Source organism: Mesoplodon bidens (genome assembly GCF_964165515.1).
Source record: "Mesoplodon bidens genome assembly, chromosome: 4".
NCBI classification, from domain to species: domain Eukaryota; kingdom Metazoa; phylum Chordata; class Mammalia; order Artiodactyla; family Ziphiidae; genus Mesoplodon; species Mesoplodon bidens.
Genome location: NC_138160.1, coordinates 128,160,988 through 128,178,213, shown reverse-complemented (window position 1 = coordinate 128,178,213; position 17,226 = coordinate 128,160,988). Strand labels below are relative to the sequence as shown.

The window sequence follows — 17,226 nt, the reverse complement described above, 5'->3', positions numbered from 1 at the left end:
AGCTACTCAGGTTCCACTACTCAGAACTGTTGCTAAATAAACAAAAACCATAAATAATACTTCACAGAGAACTGCTAAATATTTAAAATAGCACTTAGGTTAACTGCAATCCAGACCTCTAAGCAGGTCTGGCAGAACTTCTCCGTAGCAGCATTTTGTTATTCTCTTAGTTTATAGCCCATGTAATGGAAACACATTTTTATTTCTTTAAAAATATAGTATTTGGGCTTCCCTGGTGGCGCAGTGGTTTAGAGTCCGCCTGCCGATGCAGGGGACACGGGTTCGTGCCCCTATCCCGGAAGATCCCACATGCCGCGGAGCGGCTGGGCCCGCGACCCATGGCCGCAGAGCCTGTGTGTCCGGAGCCTGTGCTCCGCAACGGGAGAGGCCACAGCAGTGAGAGGCCCGCGTACAGCAAAAAAAAAAAAAAAAAAAAAAAAATATATATATATATATATAGTATTTGGCAATGAAAAGGAATGAGCTACTAATGTGTGCTATAACATAAACAGATCTTGAAAACATTACACTAAATGAAAGAAGTTAGCCACAATGGACCACATACTTGATTCTATTTATAGGAAATGTCCAGAATAGGCAAATCTATAGAAACAGAAAGTGGATTAGTAGTTTCCAGGGCTGAAGGGATAATGATTTGGAGTGTGGTAGCTGGGTTTCTTTTGGGGATGGTGAAACGTTCTAAACTTATTAGTGGTGATGGGTGCACAACTCAGTGAATATACTAAAAACCATTGATTTGTACACTTTAAATGTGTGAATTAGGGACTTCCCTGGCGGTCCAGTGATTAAGACTCTGCGCTTCCACTGCAGGGGGCGCAGGTTCGATCCCTGGCCAGGAACTAAGATCCCGCATGCTATGCGGCATGGCCAAAAAAAAAAGGGCGAATTATATGATGTGAATTATATCTCAATAAAGCTATTACCCCCCAAAATATAATATAATACGAAATGTTGGCAAGGATGCGGAGAAACTGGATCTCTCATACATTGCTGATGGGAATGTAAAATGGTACATTTACTTTAGAAAACAGTTTGTCAGTTTCTTTAAAAACTAAACATACACTTACCAGCAATCACACCCCAGGGCATCTATTCCAGAGGAAGAAAACTTATGCCTATACAAAAACCTGTCTATGAATGTTCATCAAAGCTTTATTTGTGGGCTTCCCTGGTGGCGCAGTGGTTGAGAGTCCGCCTGCCGATGCAGGGGACACGGGTTCGTGCCCCGGTCTGGGAAGATCCCACATGCCGCGGAGCGGTTGGGCCCGTGAGCCATGGCCGTTGAGCCTGCGCGTCCGGAGCCTGTGCTCCGCAACGGGAGAGGCCACAACAGTGAGAGGCCCACGTACGGCAAAAAAAAAAAAAAAAAAAGCTTTATTTGTAATGGCTAAAAACTGAAAACAACCAAAATGTTGTTTTATTAAGTGAATTTAATAGGTGGATGGCTAAAAAAAAAAAAAAAAGTTGTATATCTAAGGTCACAGAATACTCAGAAATAAAAAGGGATGAACTACTGATACCCTCAAGAACCATCCAGTTGTGCTGCCTGAAAAAAGAACAACCTGAAAAGCTTACTGTGTGATCATTTATAAAACATCTAAAATTATAGAGACAGAGAACAGATTAGTGGCCACTTGGTTAGAGATGAGGGTGGTGGGCACCTGGGTGTGGCAATAAAGGAACAGCACAGGAAGAACTTCACGGTGATAGATCTGCATCTTAATTGAAATGGTGGTTACAGAAATCTACACACCTGATAAAACAACATCTAACAATCAAACACATGATTATATCAATGCCAATTTCCTGGTTTTGATATTGTGCTATTGAGATAAGACGTAACCACTGGAGGAACCTGGTGAAGATACACATAACCTCTCTGTACTATCCTTGGAACTTCATGCTTTCCTATACTTATTTCAAAGTAAAAAGTTAAAAACAAACGAAATATTAGATAGCTTAAGTTATCCACTATCTTTGCAACACTCTCAGGACAAATGCAGCTTAAAAGCCTGGGAGAGCAGGCTGGGTGCCTTTGTTCCATTTCCTGGTCTGGTCTGATAAGGAGGTTTGTCTTGGAGAATATATTTGGGAAAATATGTCTTTCAATATAGTCCAGTCCATGCTCAGTCCTGAGATCTCTTTGATGCCCTGTGATAAGCAATTAAGAACTAAAATCAGTCTAGCACATAGTGGGTACTAAAAAAAAAAAATGTTTGTTGAATGTTATGCAGTGACTGCTTCTGACTCTAGGATAGGATAGGATAAAACAGTTAATTCTCTTCTTCTCTCTCCTCCTCTGTCCACACTCACACAGAATAATTTGGGCATTCACACATTTATTCAACAAATATTTGGAGTAGCTATTCCATGCCAAGCATTTTTCTGGACTGTGAGGATACAAAGTTAAAGGCGGGAAAAAAAGGGCTCTACAATAAAGATAGGGCATTTATTTTTTTGTTTTTGTTTCTTGTTGTTTTGTTTTATTTAATTTTGGAAATGGCTCTGGGGTACTTTCTTTTTTTTGTAATTTTATTTTTTTTTATACAGCAGGTTCTTATTAGTTATCTATTTTATATATATTAGTGTATATATGTCAATCCCCATCTCCCAATTCATCCCACCGCTTTCCCCCCTTGCTGCCCATATGTTTGTTCTCTACATTTGTGTCTTTATTTCTGCCTTACAAACCGGTTCATCTATACCATTTTTCTAGATTCCATGTATATGCGTTAATATATGATATTTGTTTTTCTCTGACTTCCTTCACTCTGTATGACAGTCTCTAGGTCCATCCATGTCCACGTCTCTACAAATGACCCAATTTCGTTCCTTTTTATGGCTGACTAATATTCCATTGTATATATGCACCACATCTTCTTTATCCATTCATCTGTCGATGGGCATTTAGGTTGCTTCCATGACCTGGCTACTGTAAACAGTGCTGCAATGAGGGCTTCCCTGGTGGTACAGTGGTTAAGAATCCACCTGCCAATGCAGGGGACACTGGTTTGAGCCCTGGTCCAGGAAGATCCCACATGCTGCAGAGCAACTAAGCCCGTGTACCACAACTACTGAGCCTGTGCTCTAGAGCCTGCGAGCCACAACTACTGAGCCTGTGCACCTAGAGCCTATGCTCCACAACAAGAGAAGTCACCGCAATGAGAAGCCCACGCACCACAACTAAGAGTAGCCCCCACTCACCGCAACTAGAGAAAGCCCGCGCGCAGCAACAAAGACCCAATGCAGTCAAAAATAAAATAAATAAATTTTTGAAAACATAGTGCTGCAATGAACATCGGGGTCCATGTGTCTTTTTGAATTATGGTTTTCTCTGAGTATAAGCCCAGTAAGGACAGGGCATTTAAAATATCTGGTTATTTGCTCCAAGTTTTGTTCCACTAAAAGCAGAGGGACTAAGTAAATGTTATGGACATCCTGATGATTTCACCCCTTTTAAGACAGAAGTAACAAGGAAAATGATACTGTGAACCTAATTCTGACCAATCAGAAGTGAATGGAGGGCTTCCCTGTGGTGCAGTGGTTGAGAATCCACCTGCCAATGCAGGGGACATGGGTTCGATCCCTGGTCCAGGAAGATCCCACATGCCGTGGAGCAAATGAGCCCGTGCACCACAACTGCTAAGCCTGTGCTCTAGAGCCCATAGGCCACAACTACTGAGCCTGCATGCTGCAACTACTGAAGCCTGCGTGCCTAGAGCCCGTGCTCCGCACCAAAAGAAGCCACTGCAATGAGAAGCCCATGCACCGCAACAAAGAGTAGCCTCCACTCACCGCAACTATAGAAAGCCCGTGCGCAGCATCGAAGACCCAATGCAGCCAAAAATAAATAAATAAATAAAATAAATTTATATTAAAAAAAGAGGTGGTTACTCTTTTAAAAAAAAAAAAAGAAGTGAATGGAGACAGGGACTTCCCTGGTGGCTCAGTGGTTAAGACTCTGTGCTCCCAATGCAGGGGGCCCAGGTTCCATCCTGGTCAGGGAACTAGATCCCACAGGCATGCTGCAACTAAGAGTTTGCATGCCACAACTAAAGAACCTGAGTGCTGAAACTAAGGAGCACTTGAGCCATAACTAAGGAGCCCGCCTGCCGCAACTAAGACCCAACACAACGAAAGAAAGAAAGAAAGAAGTGAATGGAAGTAAGCAGATCCCAGAGGAAAGTGAAACCATCATCTTAAAAGTTCTTTCAGAAGGCAAAATGTCATGGCAAGAAAAGATGAACATCCATCAGGCTCCCACCCCAGGTTACAGAGGGAGGTCAATTTAAACATTTAAGGGGAAAAAAAGGAAGTAAAAACTCTAGGGATTAGGGTTCATGGGAAGACTGTTGAAGGTGAAGTTAAACATCATGCTAACAAAAGACCCTGTTGAAGAATAAAGGGAGGAAATACCTATGGAAATGAGAATGGCCACATAGGGATCCTGGCTAACGAGCCTTGTTTATAAAGATACATACAAAAGTCAGAGTAGTGGGTCCTGTACAAAGAGCTTCCAGAACTCTAAAACACAGAAGTGTCTGGGATTAACAAAATTGTAAGAATAACCTCCACAGCTCTGCCCCTACTATGACTGCCAACTAAATTTTAACATTCATGTTCAGAAAAAGTAAAAAATAGGCACTCTATTTGATGGCTTTGCTTTCCTCTTCTTAGCCCTAAAGAGTGACTGCAGGGGTCACTATGAAGGTTAGAAGCCTAGACCCTGGAGCCAGAAAACCTGATTTCAAATTCTGATCCTGAGATCAATCAGTTGGCTTTCCTGGGATAATTATATAACCTTCCTTATAGGGTTGTTATAAGATTTCATATGATAATCCATGTAAAGTGTATAGCAGAGTGTCTGCTACATGGTGAGCTTTCAATAATGGTAGCTGTTGTTTTTGTTACTATTACTGTTAAACTGGAAAGAGTAGCATGACCGTGGATCAGAGGGATGAAGTTGTCTAAGGACACTTGGCTGATCATATTCAAGCAGATGGTGAGAACAGCTAATCACGATGATAATAATAAGTAATACGAACTACACAGCAGAGGCTAACTGACAATGCAGCTAATAACAAATAAATGGAGCTGAGAGATGGAGAGACCATGAGACTAAGCCCTGATGGCATTACTTAATCCAGCCATGATGGAGACTGCTTCCCTTCGGATTTTTTTTTATGTGAGCTAACACATTTTCATTCCCCACCCCACTTTGGCCTAAACCACTCTGAGTTGGGTTTCTGCCACTTGATTAAAACAGATGGTCTATCAGCCCTTGGAAAGACCATCATCTGTCTATGAAACAGACATCACTGAGAGCCAGCATAGCTTAACAGAAAAAAGACAAACAGGTCATGCCAGACTATCCTCATTCCCTTAATGAAAGTTGACTAGATCAGTAGATCAAAGGAATACCACAGGCTACTGCAACTGGACTAGGAAGGTACTGCTGGTCTCTCGTGACATCCTTACAAATAAGGAATAAGATGAGGTAATGGAATAAGATGTGGCGATGGGGAAGCAATAGGACAATACTATGGACTAAAAACTGATAAAATACCAAATTCAAAGAGTGTTGGTCAGTGTCAACCTCTGGGATCTGCCCTGTTTCCTTAAGGATAGGCATTAGTTCTTTCGGTGCTTCCCATCTCTAAGACCACCTGAGCCTAAACCTCCACCATTTTCCTCCTGAATCAGTACAACAGCCTCCTGACTGGATGCATACACAGCACGAGAGTGGAGTGGTTATTCAAAAACATAAAACTGACTGCTTTATTCCTCTGTCGAAACCCAGACAAGTCTTCCCTGAAAGTCATCCCCCTTCCAAAGAACCACTCCTTTCCCCCAATAATTATGTTTCCTATTCAATTTGTTTTACTGGTTCATTCAATAGAGCAAAAGCTCCACAAGGGCAAAGACCATGTTTCTTATATTCATCAACACATCACCTAGTGTCTACTCTAGATCTAGCACATAGTAGGTGCTCAATTAATTGAATTAATGAGTGAATGACACAGATGAACACTGGCAGAATAGTGATCAAATTGCCAATGACACTGTTACAAGTGGAGTTAGACACACAACTCTTGGAAGCCACAACAAAGTTTGAGGTCAGCTAAGAGACAGAAACTGTCCTTGAATTTTATCTAACTGTAATTACATAGTATGTACACTTTTTTGTCTAGCTTCTTCCTTTCAACAAAATTATTTTGACATTCATCCATGTTGTAGCATGTATCAATAGTTCATTACTTTTTACTGCTGTGTAGTATTATATTATATAAATATACCACAGTTTATCTGTGCACTGGATAAAAAATTGGTTGCTTCCTGTTTCTCAATTACAATAAAGCTGGACCTAGGAATGCAATGTTTATTTTTCACTTTTTTTTTTTTTAGGAATGCAATGTTTAGATCACAGATAGGTATATACTTTTAAAAGAAAATGTCATACTTTTAAAAAGTAGTTGTACCATTTTACTTTCCCACCAACAGTGTATGAGTTCTGCAACCTGGTCAACACTTGATGTAGCCAGTCTTTGTATGAAGTTTTATCTGCTTGTGGTTTTAATGTGCATTTCCCCAATGATTAATGATCCTGAACATCTTCTCAAGTGCTTATTTGCCACCAATATATTTTCTTTGAACATCATGGGTTTTTTGTTTGTTTGCTTAAATTACAAAAGAGGACTTCCCTCGCGGTCCAGTGGTTAAGACTCTGCCCTTCCACTGCAAGGGGCTTGGGTTCAATCCCTGGTTGGGGAAATAAGATTCTACATGTCATGTGGCACAGCCAAAAAAAAAAAAAATTACAAAAGAGGCTCTCACTTATTACATAACTAGACAAACAATACAGAAATGTATAAATAATTAATAGTCTCCCACTCCCCAACACAGACATAGGCAACCAGAGGTGCACAAGAACCACCAGGAGCACTTATCAGGCATGTAAATTCTTGCCCCCACTCTTGAAGATTCTGATTCAGTAGGTCACAGATGGGGCATTTTGACAAGCCCCTAGGTAATTCTGACACAAGCGATCTGTAGATTTCATAAGAAAGTCTGCTCTTACTATTGTCCTCCTAAGGAATAGTTGAAGGAATGAAGACAGTGAGTCTGGAGAGGCAAACGCACAGAAGGGGTACACGGACTGCCTTCAAATAAGTAAGAGCCTTTGTCTCAGAGAATGACTGTGTGTGCTCTATGTTGTCCCATGGAACACCAAGAGTTTGGAACCTAAAGATCAAATAAAAAAAAAAACTTTCTAGGGGCTTCCCTGGTGGCCCAGTGGTTGGGAGTCCGCCTGCCGATGCAGGGGACATGGGTTCGTGCCCCGGTCCAGGAGGGTCCCACGTGCCGCGGAGCAGCTGGGCCCGTGAGCCATGGCCGCTGGGCCTGTGCGTCCAGAGCCTGTGCTCTGCAACGGGAGAGGTCATAGCAGTGAGAGGCACGCGTACCGCAAAAAACAAACAAACAAACAAACAAACAAAAACTTTCTAAGAGAGTTACTGTGAAACAAAATCAGGCAACAGAGCCAGCAAGGGAAGGAATGGGCCAAAATCACCAAGCTTGCAGAAAAAGGACTTCTCTGGGTTGAGAAATGAGTGCTTGAGGTTAAGCAGACAGAGGGCAAAAGACGTTCCAGACATACACATACACATTCTCTCTTTCTTTCTCTGAGGAAAAACTGCCCCTTATAAATACACAGAGAGGAATGTAACCACCAGACAGGTAGTGTGTGTGTCTTAACCCAAATTAAATAACAGTTATTTGCCCTAAGCCATATTTCCCTGTCTCTATTGGCAAGGCCTAAAATGGTAGAGAAAGGAGACAACACAGTATTTGGTAAAGGCAGTTCCTTTTATAGATAAGTAGGCCTGCCCAGGCCCTCTCCTCATAATTTTGGATCCATCGATTTTAAAGAGCTTAAGCCTGTCAATAAGCAACAGGCTTTGGACAATCAAACTCAACAAATGCCATTTTGCTTCAGTTACAGCATCCAAAACAACCTCCCTCCCCAATCAGTTAAACAAAAAGCCATTTATTTGTTCTAGAACAGAATCAACCAAGGCACTGTTTACCACAGCAAGCTGCTGATCCAAGAGGGATATGAGCCAACTGCCAAGTAACTCCTGTACCCTGGCAGAAACTCAGCTGAGCCTCCATCTGTGGGCAAGATTAGGGAGGCGCCCAGGTTCCCATGTATGTCCTCCTCTTTCCTCTCATTTAAAAACAACTATACAGATGCTGGCTCCATTCAAAAGGGGCATGTGAGGCCCAATAAACTGTCCTTGTTAGAATGTCTGGTAGTTTCTACTTTCAGCATTTGAGCTAGGGTCAAATATCGAGTGTTGGGCATTATTCTAAATAGGTGCACTCTTATTTAGGTTACTATCACCAAGGTATGTGCAGCCGCTTATAAGTCATAATAGGGCTGACTTTATATTTGCATGTTTTAAATTTTTTAATTTTTTTTTCTTTTATATCGGATACAGCCCAACTTCCCGCAGGTCGTCACTCTTTTTTTTTTTTTTTGCGGTACGCGGGCCTCTCGCTGTTGTGGCCTCTCCCGTTGCGGAGCACAGGCTCCGGACGCAGGCTCAGCAGCCATGGCTCACGGGCCCAGCCGCTCCGCGGCATGTGGGATCTTCCCGGACCGGGGCACGAACCCCTTTCCCCTGCATCGGCAGGCGGACTCTCAACCACTGCGCCACGAGGGAAGCCCCCGTCACTCTTTCTTAACTGGCACGGCTTTGACTCACTGGGTTGTGTGCGCCAGCCCTTTTATTGAGCACCTACTATGAGCAAGGCACTGGGCTCAACGTTCATTTGTAGTCTGACAACAACATGAAAGACGAAGCAATCTTACCTCAAGTTTACAAAGAAAACTGGGCCTTGGAGGGGTTAAACAATTTGTCCAAAATCAGGCAGCTCAGGGCGTCGGAAGCTGTCTGAACTCAGAGCAGGAACTTACTCCTTCACCTGCCTCCCTTTACAGGAGCAAATAAACTATTCTGAAACAGGGCAGCCTGAGTGCCAGACTTCAGTCATTCCTTACAGCAGGAATGCTTCATACTGCTGTCAAATCCGAAACTGTGTGCAAGATTATGTGTGAACCCTGGGGAGGGGACCCAGATTTTTAAGGAGTCAGTGATCCCAAGAAGGTTAAGAGCCAGCACCTGGGCAGGCTGTCAGCTTCCCCATTCTCTGAGTTCCTGGCGCTCGCTGTCCAGGGAGCCATGCGGCAGGGGTCGGAAGTTGTGGCTTCCAGTCCCAGTCTTGGCACTACTTCTCTGAGGGCTGTTGGCCCAGGCAGCTCACCTATGGACCACAGATTTCCTTTCTCTTTTCCCCTGGCCTTGACTCCCTATTTATAATTATACTTTCCTTGTTAAGGATTTTTTTTAACCATTGTTTTATTCCATTGTTTTAACGTGTATGGAGTCATTAAAAAGTCGCCCCCAATGCTACACTGAAGCAGAGGGATAAACAATGCCAGGCCAGCTTACCTCTCTGGGCCTCAGTTTTCCACCTGTAAACTGACCCGCTTGGGTCAGCTGGATCAGGTTGCTTGCATTCCCATTAGGCTCAAGACACAAAGCTAGCTACCGAGCAACCCGGACCGACGTCGTCGCTCCCGCACTCCCCCAACCTCCCTTTCCGGATCTGATCAGCAGCTGTTATCCCGCGACCCTCCCTGGCCCTATCCTGCCAGCCCAATCACTCGGGCGGACTCACCGCTCGCGCAAGGTGCCAGCTGCCGGAAGGAGCTCGACCGCCCCGGCGATTGCGCTGCCATGGAAGGAGAGGCGCCGGGCTCCCGGCCCCACGCCGCGCTGGGGCGTGCGCGCGCTGTTCCTAGGGAGGGCGCGGGCGGGCGCGGCTCTGCCCACGCTGCGTATGTGCGTGCGCCGAGAGGGGGCGGCCCCGGCTCTCGCCTTTGTTAATTGTCCAACTGGAGGCAGGTTGTTTTCCACTGGGCGCTCCCTGCAGTGGGTACCAGCCGGGGTGGCCCGGAGACTGCAGCAACTGCCGTGCGCTGGCCGGCAGCCAGCGCGAAGCCTTGCAAGTGGGTGTCAGTGCTGCGCCCGGTGAACCACCCACCCGCGACTTCTCATTTAGGCACCTACTCCTCCCTCGGGCTACTCAGCACCAAATCAGGGACCGGCAGTTAGGCCATCCGGTGGGAATGTTGACCCCAGGATCCCTGACTGTGGTCCTTCCCGAATCACCAAACTTTAGGGCTGGACCTTGATTTTAATTCTGAGTGCCAGCTGCCCAGGATTTCTGGGTTCCTATCCTAGCTCTCTTGGGAGCCTTCTGCGCAATCTTAGATAAATCTGCCAGTCTCCCTGCACCCCAGTTGCCTTTTCTATGACTCACAGTAGTGAGTGGGACTCTGTTCTAGGCACCAAGTATTCAGCAGTCAACATAACAGACAAGGTCCCTGCCCCCTTGGGGCGTGTCTGACAATGAACACACACTTGAAAGTGATCATTACGAAAAGTATGGAAAGTTTCATATCAGGGCAACCAAACCTTGTTTATGGAGTCATAAATGGACTAGATTAACTTTTCTAAATTCTCCGATTCTAATATTCATTCTTACTCTCATTATGTGAACGTTATTACTGTTATTAGTGGTAGCACTAGTAATATTGCTTACTCAGTGCCGGGTACTGTACTAAACATTTTATTTGTATTTCCTCATCAATCAGATTCATAACTTCTCTAACGATAGGTATACCTATTATCATCCTCATTTGAGAGAGAAAAACTGAGGCTAGAGAAATGAAAGTAACTTGCTCACTGTCACACAGCTACTCAGTGACAGGACCAGTACTCAAATTCAGACTGGCTGAGGCCTCAGGGTGCTTAAGCACTACTCTACGTGCATAAAAATATGAAGACCAGCATGGTGTTGTATCTAGAATGTGATGGATGAGAACAACAGAAGAGGAGGGGGTGGTTTTAGTCTGTAGAGGAGAAAAGCAAAGGAAGTTGAGAGATTTCTTAAAGAGCTGTCCATGGATCAGACTTCACGTACATGAACTTAGAGGTCACTAGCATGGGGAAAGCTATAGGGAGACAAATTGCAAATATGTAAGGAAGAATTTATCGAACAATCAGAGCATTTCAAAAATGACATCAGTTGCCTGGAGAGAGTGAGCATCCTGTCACTAAAAGTCAGCATTCAACTAGAGAGGCTTATTGGTTATTGGGGATGCTTCAAAGAGGAGTCATGCAAAAGTTAAAGTTTAGGTGATCTCTAAGTTTCCTTCTAATTCTGAAGGAATTCTGAAGAGAATTTGAGTCCTAGAGTGGTTAAGTGACTTGTCCAAAGTCACCCAGGGAATGAAGACCTGACCCCCAAAACAAGTCTGACTTCTAGATCAGACTTCCTGTTTATGGGTGAGGGTCTTGTGAGTACTCAGCACCTCACTTTATGCTTCTTTTGTGTGTGTGTGTGTGTGTGTGTGTGTGTGAGAGAGAGAGAGAGAGAGAGAGAGAGAGAGAGAGACCACTTGTCCCAGGTGTCTGGAATCATCTGCTTTACCTATTTACTTTCCATTACTAATATGTGTGTGCCCTTCTTCCTTGCTTGTGTTGAATATTCTGTGTTTTCAGATAGAAGTGTCAAACCTCCCGGGGAAATTACTATAATATAGGGGTTCAAGAGGTAGTGGAGTCCCTGCTTCCCTGGAGTACAATTTATTTCATAAGTTAAGGAAAAGGAGAGAAGCTAGATGATATTTTTATTTGAAACTGATGTTTCTTTGATTCTATTTTAGGACTATGGGTTACCTTGAGTTAAATTTCTAATGCACTGGCACTAATTCCCCATCTTTCATCCTAGTCACAAATATTTTGATAAGCAGAAATCTAGTTGTCAGCTTCAAAAGAGGCATTCTTTTTTCAGAGCTCTGGAGAGCTACTTGTTTGTTTTGACTGGAAACCCTAACAAAGGAATCCAATTGCCTTTTGGGATTGATTTCTAGAACATTTACAAAGAAATGGATATCACCTTGTCCCCAGTGATACTAACTCAAAGATAAAAAGAGTTCCCCTTCACTTCTACCCTCAGAGTGATCAATTTTTTAATTTTTTAAATTAAAAAAATTTTTTGGCCTCATCACGCAGCATATGGGATCTTCCCCAGCCAGGGATCAAACCCGTGCCCCCTTCAGTGGAAGTGCAGAGTCTTAACTACTGGACCACCAGGGAAGTCCTTAATTTATTTTTTAAGAAAATATATTTACCTGGTTCAAAATTTCAAAGTATACTGTCAGGGCTACAGCTTATTCATCTTTGGACTCCTCTCAGTGCCTGGCATATTGTCCTGTATATAGTAGGTGCTTAATAAGTGATTATTGACTGGGTAAGTGAATGAGTGTGAATTAAGAAGTTGTGGGAGATAGAGAATAGTTGGTTTAGGGTGGGGCAGCAGATATTTTCCCTGAGGTGCATGGGCTTAAAGGAAACCTAGACAGAACTCGTAGACCAGTTGCATATTTGACCAGGACTTTATCCAGAGATCTGTACTAAAAGCAGCAACATCAGACTCTTTTGGGTTGACCATTACCTAAAGACTATGTACTAGCCAGTATTTTGGTTGTACACAACAAAACACGATTTTAGTTAACTGAAGCAGAAAAAGAATTTATTCAAAAAGTATTGGGGAGCTCAAAGAATCAATGCAAAGACTAGAAAACCAGGCTCAGAATACAGGAAGCACCAACGTAGGCTGGGTGGCCAGACCCACAGAGGAAACCACGCCATAGGAAGGATGCTACTGCTGGACACTGGCAATGTCCTGGGGACTGGGCGCCATAGCTGACCCAGCTGCCATCACTGCCACCAGATACTGAATACCACCACTTCCAGAGTAAATTTTACACATTGCCTGCTTCTCTCTCTCTCTCTTTTTTAATGTATTTATTTTATTTATTTTGGGCTGCGTTGTGTCTTTGTTGCTGTGTGAGGGCTTCCTCTAGTGGCAGTGAGTGGGGGCTACTCTTCGTTGCGGTGCATGGGCTTCTCATTGTGGTGACTTCTCTTGTTGCAGAGCACGGGCTCTAGGAGCCCAGGCTTCAGTAGTTGTGGCACGCGGGCTCAGTAGTTGTGGCTCATGGGCTCTGGAGCACAGGCTCAGTAGTTGTGGGGCATGGGCTTAGTTGCTCCGTGGCATGTGGGATCTTCCCAGACCAGGGCTCGAACCCATGTCCCCTGCATTGGCAGGTGGATTCTTAACCACTGTACCACCATGGAAGCCCTGCCTGCTTCTCTTGACCCCTATCTCCAGAATCACAATCCTGGAGGGATGGGCTAATCAGTCATGTTTGGGTCCCAAGCAGTCAACAATCAGGAAAAACCGATACCAGGGCCTTTTGGCTTCCAGGAGTGAGATGTAGGGGCCTGCCTCACACCATGGCCTGTTCCCCAAACTTATAAAGGCAATTTGGAGGCTGGGCAGCCAGGAATATGACAAATGTCCACTATAAAGTCTTCTAATAATTTATAGGCCAAAATGGAAAGAATAAAAGAGTATAATCTGTGTAAAATGCTTAATACAGCACCTGAGCTGAACTCTCAAAACCAGAAGAGGTGGCTGTCATACTTATTACTCAACTTGTTAAAATTTTAGCTAGTCAAAGAACTTCTTTACAGTAACAATATTTTCTTCCCAAGCCTCTCCTTTTATTTCTTATTGGAATCACTTATAATTGCAGAGTTGAGCAAAGAAAGGTTGCAAAGGGGTAAACTGTGTCAAAAGTGTACTTAGCAGCACAGTGGGGACAGTGCCATGAGTATAATAAATCCAATTTATTTTTCTGATAAATTTTTAATAAGACTGCCTACCTCTTTTAGAGTCTCAGTCTTGGGATCGTATCTTTTTTTTTTTTTTTTTGCAGTACGTGGGCCTCTCACTGTTGTGGGCTCTCCCATTGCGGAGCACAGGCTCCAGACGCGCAGGCTCAGCGATCATGGCTCACGGGCCCAGCCGCTCCATGGCATGTGGGATCCTCCCAGACCGGGGCACGAACCCGTGTCCCCTGCATCGGCAGGCGGACTCTCAACCACTGCACCACCAGGGAAGCCCTGGAATAGTCCTGTTCTTAATCTGTAGAAATATGTGGAGCCTTGGCTATGAAGCTTAGGAGAGTCCCTCTAAGTCTACTTTGCTGGAACTCCATCACTGATTAAGTGCCTTAGTTCTAGTAACTGGTTTTAACGCATTACCATCATGATTTGTTAGCCAAGTTTGGGGGAACTTACTTTGCTTCTACTGTACTCCTTGTATTAGTCAGTACTCCTTTGGTTCTAGTGGCAGAAATCCAGCTCATCCAGAAGCTATAATGTCTATCAGAAGAAAAGACCATCTCTGCCTGTGTGTCTCTTCAAGAGATCAAACCCTCCAAAAAGCTGTCCAGCAGACTTCTATATCATTGACTAGAATAGCATGTCCATATCTAACCATACCTAAACCAATCACTGACTGGCTTAGATGAATGAACATTCAACATTGGGCCAGCTCCCTTCTGAAGCATATAGTCATGTAGCCTTGACAAAACTGGAGTCTTATTGGGAAAGAGGAAAAATAAGGGGGAATGTTCTTGGGTAGGCAGCCAACAGTATCTGCTGTAGGAGGGAGACAGCAATTCTACAGGGAGCTTGGGGAGCCAAAGATAAGGTAACCCTTCCTGCTGAGTCTTTAAAGAGAATTTTTACCAAGCAGATAGGCATAGAAAGTTACACCAGGTAGAAAGGACTACATGCAAAGGCATAACAATATGCAACTACCTTGTGTTTTTCAGAGACTGCAATCACTTCATTGTAACTGGACCGAATGATATACATTGGGGTGTGCGGTGACAGACAGGCTCCAGATCATGCAAGCCATGTATGCCATGCTAAGGAATTTATACTTTACCTGTAGGCGATGGGGGAGTCACTGAGGAATGGGGATAGCATGATATTGCTAGAATTTTAGAAAGATCATCTGTCCAAAGAATGGAAAATGGATCCCAGAAGGAAATAAGGCTGGAGAGTGAGAGACCAGTGAGAAAATTGTACTTTTCAGACAGGGGAGAGAGAATAGGCTTCAGATTGAGGCTGCAGTAATAGTGAAGTAGAGGGCGGGAGGGTAAGAGTAAAATGCTAAAGAAATATCTATAGAATTTGAGGACACCTACAGGATGTGAGGATGGAGGGCCTATGCTGACTCTGAGATTTATGTTTTGGGTAACTAGATGGATACTGGTAGCCTTCATTAAATAAAAATCACCCTAGGGGACTTCCCTGGTGGCACAGTGGTTAAGAATCCGCCTGCCAATGCACGGGACATGGGTTCAAGCTCTGGTCCGGGAAGATCCCACATGCCACGGAGCAACTAAGTCCATGCGCTACAACTATTGAGCCTGCACTCTACAGCCCACAAGCCACAACTGCTGAGCCTGCAGGCCACAACTACTGAAGCCTGCATGCCTAGAGCCTGTGCTCGACAACAAAAGAAGCCACTGCAATGAGCACGCGCGCTGCAACGAAGAGTAGCCCCCGTTCACCGCAACTAGAGAACGCCCATGTTCAGCAACAAAGACCCAATGCAGCAAAAATAAATAAATAAATAATTTTTTTTTTTTTAAAAAAGAAAAAGAAAAAGCTCCTAGAGAAGGAAAGGTTTGGGGACAAGTAATACAACCAGTTTGGGACTAGCTGACCCCTGTGGCTTATCCAAGTAGAGGTGTCCAGTGGGAAGATAGATGTAAGGTTCTGGGAGACAGAAGTTTGGCTTGGCAATATAGATTTGGAGATCACTGCCATATCTACTGTACAGGGAGCTGTAAGAATGAATGAGATCACCCTGGGAAAATAGGAAAGACATAAAAAGAAGAAGCCTAAGGACAAAGACCTGGTGAACACAGCCAAGTGGCAGGCAGAGAGAAGGGAGCCAGCAAAAAAGACTGAGAAAGAACAGTCAGATAAAGCTGGGAGGAGAGCCGGACTTTTATTAAACTTCCTTATGAACAACTTCCTTCAACTGCTGTGTTTCACCTGGTGTGTTTCACACCACCAACTCCTTTCAACTGGTGTATTTCACACCACCAAGTAAAACTACAGTTGAAATATTTGACCAGTGCCTTTTCAAATATTGTTTGAATTATTGGAATATCAGATTTTTATTCATTGGTTTTTTGTTGGATGTACCCTCTGTCAGGTCAAAGCAATGCTTTCCTGGAAACTGCATGAGAAAGAAGTCTAGTGAGAAAAGGAAACTCCCTCTCCTGCAGTATGCATTCACCACCCTGGAGTATAGCCTCAAGGTCTTACTGCCACGTATTTAAAAATCAGCAATTGGGTGGGCAAGGGTATAACCAATTAGTAAGAGTGTGAGTTGACAAAACCTTTTTGACTCAGGAATTTCACTTCTATTAATTTATCCTATAGAAATCCACACACAAGTGCACAAAGATACATGCATATTGCTGTGGTTTGTGACTTTTAAAAAATCTAAGTGAAGGGATAGAAACAGCTCAAAAACTATCAGCAGGGGATAGTTAAATAAATTCCAGTATGTCCACACCATGGAATACTACACAACCAATTAAAAGAACAAGGTTTATCTCAAGGTACAGACATGTGGAGAAGTCCATGTTATAGATATGATATATTGTTAACTGAAAAAAGGCAGGTTTCAGAGCCATATGCTGAATATGTACATATGTAAATCTACATTATATATACATATATTCCATTCAATCATTCAACGGCTATTATTGAGGCAGGCACTGAGCTGGGGATACATTAGTGAATAAGACAGAGAAAGTTCCTGTCTCATTAAGCAAATGTTCTAGTGAAGGAATTAAGTAAATAAAAGAGTTTTATATATATATATATATATATATATATATATATATATAAAATTTTAGATACTAGTAAGTGCTGTGAAGGAAAATAAAGTAGGGTAAAGAGCTGAAAAGTAACTAGGTATGGTGAGGAGGTATGTGTAAGGGGTTATTTTAAATAATTTGGTCACGGAAAATGTTTCTAAGGAGAGAACATTTTAGCAGTGACCTGAATAAAGTGAATGAGTGTATTAGAGTTTTCCAGAGAAAAAGAACCAACAGGATGTGTGTGTGTGTATGTGTGTGAGAGAGAGACAGACAGAGAGAGAGAGAGAAAGAAATACAGAGAGATTTAT

General features: G+C 43.4%; 1 protein-coding gene across 3 annotated transcripts in view; it reads right to left on the bottom strand.

Annotated features, from left to right (window-relative positions):
* The window catches only part of ARHGEF37 (Rho guanine nucleotide exchange factor 37), a 66,875-nt gene extending 56,840 nt beyond the window's left edge, over positions 1–10,035 (bottom strand). For 2 of the 3 annotated variants that reach the window (XM_081233608.1, XM_081233609.1), the window contains exon 1: positions 9,766–10,035. In XM_081233608.1, the coding sequence (XP_081089734.1) occupies positions 9,766–9,826 (61 nt within the window). In that variant the 5' untranslated portion in view covers positions 9,827–10,035. The remainder of the gene's footprint in view (positions 1–9,765) is intronic. The other variant, XM_081233607.1, reaches the window with a different exon arrangement.
* Positions 10,036–17,226: the final 7,191 nt, after the last annotated feature.